Raw genomic sequence first — 12,137 nt, 5'->3', positions numbered from 1 at the left:
TTGGCCATGCTAAATTGCCCCTTAGTGTTCAAAAGGTGGGGTTACTGGGTTCAGATGATAGGGTGGGGCCCGGGCCTAGATTGGGTGTTCTTTCAGCGGGTTGGTGCAGACTCACTGCAAATGGCCTCCTTCTGCACTGTATGGATTCTATGATTCTAAGATAATTGCTCCTTCCATCACAGAATGCTCTTTTCCTGCATTTGCTGATGGGCTGGAGCACTGAGCCAATGGTGGGGGAGAGGGGGGTTCACAGGAGCGAGCAAGTGTGTCAGTTGGCTCACTCCCAGTCTCAGGTTTCTCATTCACCCGCACACACCAACCGACACTCAACCACTCACACAGTCAGTGAGGGAGTGAGCACCCTGAGACTCGGAGTGAGCTGGACATACACGTTCACACTCTAATGGTTGTCTCTGGGTGCAATGGAACTACAAAAAAAAAGAGTCCAAGTGTTGGGAATGACTGCACTATCTAAAGGCACTTTTCGCCCAGCCCCTGGCAGGCAACGCTCCGCCAAGGTCCCATACTATGCACTCTGCTCCAGCGGAGCTCCTCAGTGCAGGAAGAGATCGGAGCGCAATTTTAAAATAGCGCGCGGATCTCGCGAATCCCCCCAAGAGGTGACCCCGAACTCACCTATACGAGGGGTCTTCGGGACCCCTGCACCCCACCTCATTTGGGCAGGGCACCTCTGCACCCGATCCCCAGCATGGGCAAAATGCCAGCCTGGCTTCGTGGCACAGCCAGTCCGGCAGCACCACCTGGGCACCCTAGCAGTGCCACGGTGGCAGTGCCATGATGTCCAGGTGGCACCAGCAATGCCAGACCAGGGCTGGTTTAGCTCAGTGGGCTAAACAGCTGGCTTGTAATGCAGAACAATGCCAGCAGCGCGTGTTCAATTCCCGTACCAGTCTCTCCGAAATAAGCGCGGGAATTTGGTGACTAGGGGCTTTTCACACTAACTTCATTGAAGCCTACTTGTGACAATAAGTAATTATTATGTTATGATGCCCGGGTGCCACCCTGAGCACAGGAAACTTCCTGGGGGATCTCCCGCTCTCACCCTTCCTGCCAAACGCCTGGTCTCTGTTTGTGGGGACCAGTACTAAACAGCACCTGGCTGGGATCTCCTCGGCAAGGTCGGTAGATCCGGTTAGCACAGTTAAGCGAGTTTCTAAACTCACTTAACTGAGCGAGACTGGGTCCCGCTCATTGTTAGATCTGGTTAGATCTCGCGAGGTGCAACGACCAGCAGGGACCCTGAAAGAGGCACCTCCCGGGATCTATCAGCCGCTTGCTGTTCCGATTCCAGTGGGACGAGGCTGGTAAATCGTGCCCTCTATTTAGTACTCATTTTTTATTCAATTAATTATTGAGGCTTGTTTTTGCTCACCAAGTTCTCTCTTTTCATACACTAGTTTTTGTTTTAAATTCATGTTTAACGTGGTGTTAAATACTACATTTCTGAAATTCGGTCTCCCAGAATCTGAGAAAAAGTTAAATATGCCCCCTATCATGCAAAAGGTTTATACAAGCCAGAGTTAGAAAATGTCTTTTTTTTTTTATTCTTCCTGCCAAAAATTGACAACTTCACATTATTTGCCAGATCACCTACTTAACCTATCTATGTCCCCTTGTGCCCTCTTCATAACTTACTTTTCTACCTATCTTGGTGTCATCAGCATCATCCTAATGTCTTTTGAAAGCCAATATCGACGGTGTTTCTTCTATCCTTTCAGGCAGTGAATGCTAGATCACAATAATCCAGTATATTTTTTAAAAACCATCTCTGATTATTTTTACCAATCACCTGAAAGCAGTGCCAGTGTCCTACTGGCACTGCACATCATTATTCCTTTGCTATTCATTTCAATTTGACCACATCAATTTCTTCTCAACCTTCTCTACCCCAAGAACAAACCTAGCTTCCTCAGACTCTCTACAGAATTGAGGTCACCCATCCTTGTAAACATTTAAATAAAAGTCTTAATTCACCTCTTCCAAGGCTTTGCATATTCCATGAATGCAGTGCCCATAATTGTCACAATATTCCAGAAGAGGCTTAACTAATGTTTCATAAACTTCCAGCATAACTTCCTTGTTTTGTATCCTATTCTTCTATTGAATAGGGGTCGAAGAGTTTTTTAAAACTTGTCCTGCCACCGTTAAAGATTTGTATGTATACACCGCAGATTTTGCTATTCTGGTCCCATTTCATTAATCTATGCCTTCCTGAAGTTGTTAATCCTCATAATTTACTACATTTCCAATATGTTTGTCACCTGCATGCTTTGAAATTATGCCTGTAAACCTAATTGCAGGTCATTATTATGGATGAACTAAATTTGATTTATTTAATTTTAATTTATGGTTAAGTTCTCTTGTTGGGGGGGGGGGGGGGGGGAAGAGTGTGATACCTGTGATGTTACGGTATGGGGGGAATTGTGGGTGTTATGGGGCTGTTAGTTGCATATTACTGCTTGTTGCTATACTTGTTGTTATATTTTTATATTTTCTGTAAAAAATTCCAATAAAAATTATTTTTAAAAAAAAATTATTATGGATGAAAAAAAGTGTGATGGTCCTAATACTGATCCTGTGGAAAAAAACTCAAACTTGCTGTTGTGCCCTTTTGCCAATTTTGTGTCCATGTTACCACTGTCCCGTTAATTTTTCTAAAAGTCTATTATGCGGCGCCACCCTCATTAATCCTCTGAATTATAAAGAAGTCAATCAAGTTAATCAAACAAAAAGTGTATTTAACAAATCTGTGCTGACTTTTAATTTTTAGTCTATACTTTTCCAGATGCTAATAAATTTGTGCCAGATTATTGTCAATTTCCCCCAACAAACAACATTAAGCTGACTAGCTTGAAGTTGCCATGCTTATCTCTCTCCTTTTTTCCCCCAAAGTGGTGTAACATTTGCAGTACTCTGGCACCACTTCATCTCTAAGAGAGACTGTGGCCAGAGCCTCTACAATTTCTGCCCATACCCTCAATAACTTCATAAGTTATAAAGGAGCAGAATTAGGCCATTTGGCCCATTGGGGCTGCTCCGCCAACTTGGGGTACACCCCCATCCTAACCCAGTAACCTCTACTTTAAGAACTGTCAATCATTTATATTTTCACAGTAACTTCATTGTAATGTTAATGTAAGCCTACTTGTGATAATAAAGATTATTTCCTCTTTCTGTATTTTAATCCAAATCAATATTGCTACTACGTCCTTGTTTTCTGCTAAATTGGCAAGAATTCTTTGTGCACTCAGGCCTTTTTAATTTAATTAGAGAATGGTCCTCAAACTCCCTATCACAGTATTAAATTAGCTCTTCTATTATTTCACAGTTGACATTGTCACCGTTATGAGTGTGTCTATTCCATACATTTATCATTTGGAAGATCAAACTCCTGATACTGACCTTATATTTACCTTTAATTAGTTTCAACTTATGATTTTGGACTACATTTGCAAGTTAACAATCATTGTACAGATTGATCTTTTCCACGGAGTTGTCTTTATTCTTTCACAACCGTACAATTTAATCATAAATGTTACAAATTAAGCTAGGTCTTATGGCAAGTTCTTCAACCTGAGCCTATTGCCTTATGCTGCTCTAAAGTTTTTCATTACTTCACATTAGTCCCATTAATTGCTTTCAATTGAAAATTCATGTAAATGAATTAAATACTATATTACCTTACTTGATCCTCCGGTTCCAAGTAATTTTATTATGGAGTAGGCTCTTTCCTTAACCACAATAGTTTCATTGGCAGTGAAAGTTGGTACTGGAATCTGACAAAATAAATCCAAAGCTTCAAGTAAAATTTCATGTTTAAATTCAGAATACACTCAATTATTTCTTAAGCTGATATACCTTATCGAAAATTTGAATTGTAATCAATCATTACCCCCAATTGTGGCAGAAGCTGAGAAGATCCATATTGTTTGAGCTGATCGCAATGCTGTTGTGGTGTTGCGGGAGTAGGTGGGAAACAGGTGTAAAATTGGGAAGCTGGTATAAAATTATGTGGAGTCGAAATCTGTCCAGATTGGCTCACAAGTGGAGTCTGTGAGCTTCAATAAAGAAATACCCACAGCACTTAATTAGTTGAGATTACATTTGAAATAACACCAACATGCTTTAAGAAAGCAGACATCTAACTTCAGTGAGTATTTAAGAGAAATAATTATTACCTGCTTGAAAAATGATGGGGAATTTTGTTGCTGGGTGTCTGACAAATAGATGCTGTCCGAATTGTACTTTTACCAATATAGCTAGTGGATGGAACTTTCCTTGGAGGGAGCACCACATCAGCCTGATTAAATATTGGCCCATTAGCCTGTATTTAAAAAAAAAGCAAGAATGACTAGTAAATTACATGTTATGGATAGCAAAATTCAATGTTCATTGGTGAGACCAGTCAAATTTAGATTGAAAGGAGTGATCACAGCCTCCCTAATCTTTGTGTTGGTGATTTAAGTCCCAATGTTTGTAAGCAACTGTAGATGCAGAGGGGCTGGTTTAGCTCACAGGGCTAATCGCTGGCTTTTAAAAGCAGACCAAGCAGGCCAGCAGCACGGTTCGATTCCCGTACCAGCCTCCCCGGACAGGCGCCGGAATGTGGCGACTAGGGGCTTTTCACAGTAACTTCATTGAAGCCTACTTGTGACAATAAGCGATTTTCATTTCAAGTTACAAAACCCAAATTAAACTCAATTTTTAAAAAGTAAAGACCGTCTTAACGCACTTGAAAATTCTGGCCAGAGACAGTCGGACAGATTTAAATTTGGCTGAGGGAGTGGAGAAATCATAAAGTTCCTTCCAGGAAGTGAATCTGGTCACAATAAGACCCTAAGACATAGGAGTAGAATTAGGCCACTTGGCCCATCGAGTCTGCTCTGCCATTCAATCATGGCTGATATTTTCTCATCCTCATTCTCCTGCCTTTTCCGCTCGGGGGTCACGTAATAGATCAAAGCATAGCAATGTTAAGCAAAGCAACCACACTTAGGCATTTCTATTTCATTTGAAGAAAAAAGGCATTTATAGTCATGAAGAAAAATGCCACAAAATTAAGGTGAATTCAATACGGGCATGGTTAAGAACCATTAGAATGACGAAGAAAAAAGTGTCATATTACATATAGCAAAAGGAATTAAAAAGAGAAAAAAACAGCAGAATTGGTAGGAGTGACCACCGGGTCAGTCCTCATGGTAACAAAGTCCTGTCTTCACACTGAGGATACCCTCCATCGTGCAGTGTGACACTACCATTGTGCTAAATGGGATAGATAACAAACAGATCTACCAAGTCAAGACTGGGCAATTATGAAGTGCTGTGAGTCATCAACAGCAGCATTGAACTCAGCCACAATATGTAATCACATGGCCCAGCATATCCCCCACTCTACCATTACCACCAAGCCAGAGGATCAACCGTGGCTCAATGAAGAGTGCAGAAGGGTATGCCAGGAGCAGCACCAGGCACACAGAAAACTTTGGTGTCAACCTGGTGAAGTGTAACACAGGCCTACTTGCATGCCAAACAACACAAGCTGCAAGTTATAGACAGAGCTAAATAATTCCACACCCAAAAGGATCAGATTAAGCTCTGCAGCCCTGCCACATCTAGTTGTGAATGATGCTGGACAATTAAGCAACTCACTGGAGGAGGTGGCTTCACAAATATCCCCATCCTCAATGATGGAGGAGCTCAGCACATCTGTGCAAAAGACAAGGCTGAAGCATTTGCAATAATCTTCAGCCAGAAGTGCCGAGTGAATGATCCATTCCGGTCTCCTTCATAGGACCGGAGCATCACAGATGTCAGTCTTCAGCCAATTCAATTCACCCTTGTGAGATCAAGAAATGGTTTAAGGCACTGGATACTGCAACGGCTATGCACCCCGAAAATATTCCAGCAATAGTATTGAAGACTTGTGCTCCAGAACATGCTGCTCCCCTAGCCAAGCTGTCCCATTACAGCTACAACACTGGCATCTAGCCGGCAATGTGGAAAATTGCCCGGATGTGTCCTGTACATATCAAGCAGGACAAATCCGATCCAGCCAATTACCACCCTATGAGTCTACTTTCATATCACCAGTAAGGGATCATCAACAGTCCTATCAAGCAAACTTACTTAGCAATAACCTGCTCACTAACATTCAGTTTGGATTCCGCCAGTGCCACTCAGCTCCTGACCGCATTATAGCCTTGGCTCAAACATGACAAAAGAGCTGGGGCTGGATTCTGTGTCCCCAAGCCGTCGTAAAAACTGTGGACTTTCACGGCAGAAAAACTGGCGTGAAAGGGCCACATATTCCTAGCCCTGCAGGAGTAGAGCAGGGAACGGCGTAAAACTAGCAGCTTTTGTTGCAGATATGGGCCCACGCACTTCCGGGTCGGAGCCCGCTCATGTGCACGGCGGCGGCCGACCCAGACCACCCGCCCAAACATTGCCCGGCCATGTATTCGGCCGCCCTGCCCTCCGATTGGTCCCCCCGCCACGCTAGTATCCCGATCGGCAGGACCATGTTAGATCCACGCCGTCGGGACTTCGGCCGGTCGGGGGCGGAGAACGGTGGGGCAGGCCTCCAGCAATGGCCGCAGGTAGGTGATATGCGGCGTGGTGTTTTCGGGGGCTGGAGTATTGGAGAACCGGCTCTGTCCCAATTTTGTGCGGCAAAATGGATTCTCCATGCTTTTGGCGTCTGCGTGCGGAGAATCCAGCCCCTGTACTCCAGAGGTGAGGTGAGAGTAACTGCCCTTGACGTCAAGGCAGCATTTAATTGAGTATGACAATTAGAGACCGGTCAGCTGAACATGATTTAACATTCCATGGCTGGCTTAGCACAGGGCTAAATAGCTGGCTTTGAAAGCAGACCAAGGCAGGCCAGCAGCACGGTTCAATTCCCGTACCAGCCTCCCCGAACAGGCGCCGGAATGTGGCGTCTAGGGGCTTTTCACAGTAACTTCATTTGAAGCCTACTTGTGACAATAAGCGATTTTCATCTCATTTTTCATTTTCATTCTATCCCAAATAATTGATTTCCCATGACTCAAGTTAAACAGATCGGTCCGTAATTGCCGAGCTTATCCTTGTATCCTTTCCTGAAAAAGGTCAGTGGGGAGATGGTTAGTTGGGCCAGGCCTGGGTCATTATACTAGTTATCCAAAAGTCATTAGAAGTTTTAATTAGTCTAATTTTTTCTGAGTAGCAATTCGTGAAAACCTAGCAGAACCATCTGCAGATTGAGATTTAAATCACATTTCAGAATGGTTTACAGCACAGGGCAATTGCCCAGAGCAAGTTTGTATTGCTGGGCAGATGCCGTGCAAATGCTTACCTGTGAAGTTCCAAGAGGGATTCCCCAGCATACTTTTGGGGTATCCCCCAATTCTACGCTGGAGAGCTTGGAAGAAAAGTATTGACCCATGATGAAAATCATATGTATAAAAAATGAAAGAGATCCAAGGGCTCCTGATTGACAATACATCAAACTAAAGCAAAAATTAAGTAAATCAGTTTTTTCAACAGAAGAGCTTAACAATTACCTAGTATTAGGTAGCACCTGACAGACTATTTCGATTTTAGAGTTGTACTGAGAAATTCAGCAGTCTTGATGTCAGAGGTGTGAACAACACTTAGTCTTAAATCGTTCATCCCTCAGCTCCACAACAGTCACTCACAGAAAAGCAACAAAGACAAATAGTTATGAAAATTAGAATTCCAAAAGAATTTGTAAACAAACATTGTATGTTACCTCAGGTGAAACGTGTGCCAGAGTACTACCAGATATGTCTTTCCCTTTCACAGCTTCTGTAGGAAAATTATTTTGTTTCTTTCTCACACCAGCAGTGTGTGTCTTGCATTCCTTTAACCCTTTTTCTTTCAGGTTGTCAGATTTTAGCTCATATTCTTGCTTAATGCGATCAGAAATTGCTGTAAGATAAAAACCAAACTTCTTACCATTATTCAGACACAAGATTGCTAGTTCAGTAAGGAAGGGACCAGTGTAAATGGTCGAGCAGGAAGAAGGGAAAAAAAGAAAAGCCTAGTGAATTAACTCCACCTCACTTTTAGGCAATATTAACATGGCCAATTCACCTAACCTGAACATCTTTGGACTGTGGGAGGTGCACCCGGAGGGAACCCATGCAGACACGGGGAGAAAGTGCCAACTCCACACAATCACCCTAGGTCGGAAATGAACCTGGGTCCCTGGTGCTGTGAGGCAGCAGTGCTAGCCACAGCGCCACTCCAGTAGAAACTTATAAAATTCTATTAGACAGGGTAGATTCAGAAAGTATGTTCCCGATGGTGGGAGGAGTCGAGAACTAGAGATCATAATTTGAGGATAAGGAGTAAACATTTTAGGACTGAGGTGACAAGAAATTTCTTCAGCCAGAGAATGGTGAATCTGTGGAATTCACTACCATTAAAAAAGTTGAGGTCAAAATGTTGTATAATTTCAAGAAGGAATTAGATATAGCTCTTGGGGCTAAAGAAATCAAGGGATATGGGTTTGGGGGTAGTGGTCGGGTGGTGGTGGTGGCGTTGGTGGTTGTGCGGGGGGGGGGGGGGGGGGGGGTTTATCAGGGTATCGAACTTGATCAACCAGGATCGTAACGAATGGCGGAGCAGGCTCGAATGGCCTCCACCTGCTTCCATTTTCAAAGTATGTTTCTATGTATGATGCACTGCAATGTAGCCCACAAAGGCTGTGTACTTAGCCTCCTACTATACTCCCTATACACACTATGGCAACATTTGGTTCCAACTGAATCTACAAGTTTGCTGATGGCACGACCATAGTGGGTCGGATCTCAAACAACGATGAATCAGAGTACAGGAGGGAGAGAGAGAACCTATTGGCGTTCTGTAACAACAACAATCTCTCCCTCAACGTCAGCTAAACTAAGGAGCTGGTCATTAATTTCAGGAACCAAAAAGAAAATGCTGAAAAATCTCAGCAGGTCTGGCAGCATCTGTAGGGAGAGAAAAGAGCTAACATTTAGAGTTCAGATTACCCTTCGTCAAAGCTAAAGACAGAAAGTGAGAAATATTTACACTGTGGAATGAGAATGAAAGAGGGGTCATAGCCACAGAAACCCAGGTGCTAATAGCCACAGAAAGCAAGGGGAAAGTGCAGTCCCCAGAGAGGACCAAATGTGTGAAAGGCCAAATTGCAGAGAAACTATCAGAGGGTAAACTGTGACTGATGTAGATGTTGGGGGTGGGGAAGGGAGAAGCAATGGGGAGAAAGGGTAATGAGAGGTGGATAAAGTGGAGAGAAAGAAATGGTAAAAAAGTTAAAATGAAATGGGATGAAAACAAATGGATGGAGGTGGGGTAGAGCTAATCATCTGAAGTTGCTGAATTTGATGTTGAGACCGGAAGGCTCCAACCGGAAGATGAGATGTTGTTCCTCCAGTTTGCGTTGAGCTTCATTGGAACATTGCAGCAGGCCGAGGACAGACATGTGAGTATGGGAGCAGTTGATTTCATGAAGCGTACACACCCCTGTCTGCATCAATGGTGCAGAGGTGGAGATGTCTGACAGCTTCAAATTCCTAGGTGTGCGCAACACCAACAATTTGTCCTGGTCCACCCACATTGACATTATGACCCAGAAAGCACAACGCCTATACGTCCTCAGGAAACTAAGGAAATTCAGAATGCCCACATTGATTTTACCAATTTTTGCAGATGCACCATAGAAAGCAGCCTGGTATGGCAACTGCTCAGCCCAAGACCACAAGAAACTACAGAGAGTCATGAACACAGCCCAGTCTCTCACGCAAAACCACCTCCCATCCATCAACTCGCTCTACACCTCCCTCTGCCTTGGGAAAGTGGGCAGGGTAATCAAAGACCCCTCCCAGCTGGGTTATTCTCTCTTCCAACCTTTTCCATCAGGCAGGAGATACAAAAGTCTGAGAACATGTACTAACAGGTTCAAAAACAGCTTCTTCCCCGCTGTTGCCAGACTCCTGAATGATTGTCTTATGGACTGAGCTGATCTCTTCACACATCTTCTCTACTGAATAGAACTACACTCCGTCTGCTTCATCCGATGCCTGTGCATTTACATTGTGTATTTATGTATGTCCTATGTTTTTTAGTGTATGGAACGACCTGTCTAGACTGTATGCAAAACAATACCTTTCACTGTACCTCAGTACACGTGACAATAAACCAAATCAAAGGCTAAGAGAAAATTGAGATTTTCCCCCGTTTGTATACATTTTCAACAAGTTACTTCCATGTGATATCATTCATTTCATTACTCTGTTCAGAGGCATGCCCCTTATTGGCGAGTCAAAACCACAGATACAAATGGACACCCTGAAGCTCCAACTTGCACTGCAAATCCTTCCTACGTGGAATTAAATTAGGATGGAAATGGGACTTGTAAACAGAACAAAGAATTGTCTTAAAAAAAGGAAACCAAGAAAAATACAACTGACTTGTATTGGACCAAGTGCAGCTTATACTGGAGGAATCCAATGAAAGAATGAAAAAGATGCAGCCTCCATTATGCAGAATTAGATGACAACTAGCATTAAAAAAAACCCAGTCCAGATAGTAACAGGAAGGATTACAAGGGACGAGTAGCAGATAGAAAAGCTGGAAATACAGGGAATGTGGAGGTTCTGCAAAATTATTTTCTCCATTTTACAGACAGCAGCCAGCATGGAGCAGGAAGGCCTTTGGTAAAGCTGTAGATGGGAACTGAAACAGGAGAAGAAAATCGGAACATGGGCTGGCTTCAAGATCTTGTATCTGCTGACACAGCTGCCCGGCCATATATGCTATAAAAGGCTGGATGCAATTGCTTGCACATATCTTTAGCTAAAGGGCATGCTATTGAAAACCCAGTCCCAAACTATTAAATAAAAAAGACTATGAAAATGAGGTATGGAATCGTATTAACCTATTCAAGTTACTAACCTGCCTTGCAAGGGCAAGCTAGTCATTGCTTCCCGTCCCACCTCATGTTTACCCAAAATAGGCATTTTCAACGCAGGCTGCAGATTTGTTTGTGCAAACTCCACACGGAGAATACATTCTCCACATGTCTGCGTGTGTTTCATGCCCACAACCCAAAGATGTGCAGGTTAGGTGGATAAGCCACGCTAAATTGCCCCTTAATTGGAAAACAAAAATAATTTGGTACTCTAAATTTAAAACAAAAAGATAAAATCAAATTACTGCAGATGCTGGAATTGGAAAGAAAAAGAGAAAATACTGGACAATCTCAGCAGGTTAGTGATAGGTGGAGGTGTCCCCCTATATAGCCCTACTGCTCCAACCCACCCTCCCTACAGCATAAATCTGACCCCATTTCCAGCTCTCTCCAACTTTGACAGTCATCCAGACTCGAAATGCTAGCTCCCTTCTCTCTCCACAGATGCTGTCCGACCTGCTGTGATTGTCCATACTTTCTGTTTTTGTTAAAGCAATTTATTTGTTGAAAAGTAGATTTGAAAGCCAGCAGAAATAAGCCTTGCTTTGCTCTTTGTTGCTCTCAACTTGGAGTGAAAGTATTCCAATACCTCTTTCACTGTTCCTGACTAAAAAAGGCAGCAAATGCAAATATTTCAGCATCGCTTGTCTTTACTTACACAACCATGGCCAGTTAATTCAAGCCCAATGGTTTTTAGCTGGAGGGTACATAACATTTTATTAAATTTACCTCCTTGCTTTTTTAAAGCAAATGGTCCGGTGCTGGCCAAGATGGGAGAATCATCAACCTTTTCACTATCTTCATTTGAGCTTTCCAAATTGGGGGAACTGTTGACACTTGAACCATACTGAAGGTATAAAATAACAGATTAAGAACTTCCACGTGCGGCTGATATTTACTGGAGATACAGAATGGTGGCCACAAATGGACTGCACCAAATGAAAATAAACTTGGTGAATGCATCATTTGATGTTTACAAATGCATAACTAATTTTCAGATTTCTTTTACTGAAACCAATTGAACCTCAGATCTAAATTATTCCCGTTTAAATGACTTAATAAAAAATAGAAAATGGGGAAAACAGAAACATCTGAAGGATGCTGAACCTTTCAGCAACCACAGTAACTTTACAATTCAGATCTTTTAAGATGTTACACA

At 42.9% G+C, this 12,137-nt stretch overlaps 1 protein-coding gene across 2 annotated transcripts in view; it reads right to left on the bottom strand.

The window, feature by feature from the left end:
* Positions 1-12,137, bottom strand: part of ttk (ttk protein kinase) — a 72,928-nt gene that overhangs the window by 34,611 nt on the left and 26,180 nt on the right. For both annotated transcript variants that reach the window (XM_038799318.1, XM_038799319.1), the window contains exons 10-14: positions 11,708-11,825; positions 7,772-7,950; positions 4,200-4,345; positions 3,914-4,079; positions 3,702-3,797 (exon numbers count right to left, since the gene is read on the bottom strand). In XM_038799318.1, coding sequence (XP_038655246.1) covers positions 3,702-3,797; positions 3,914-4,079; positions 4,200-4,345; positions 7,772-7,950; positions 11,708-11,825 — 705 coding nt within the window. The remainder of the gene's footprint in view (positions 1-3,701; positions 3,798-3,913; positions 4,080-4,199; positions 4,346-7,771; positions 7,951-11,707; positions 11,826-12,137) is intronic.

This window comes from Scyliorhinus canicula, chromosome 6 (assembly GCF_902713615.1).
Source record: "Scyliorhinus canicula chromosome 6, sScyCan1.1, whole genome shotgun sequence".
In the NCBI taxonomy this organism is placed as follows: domain Eukaryota; kingdom Metazoa; phylum Chordata; class Chondrichthyes; order Carcharhiniformes; family Scyliorhinidae; genus Scyliorhinus; species Scyliorhinus canicula.
Note: the sequence above shows the minus strand (reverse complement) of the source record. Positions and strands in the feature narration are given on the sequence as shown.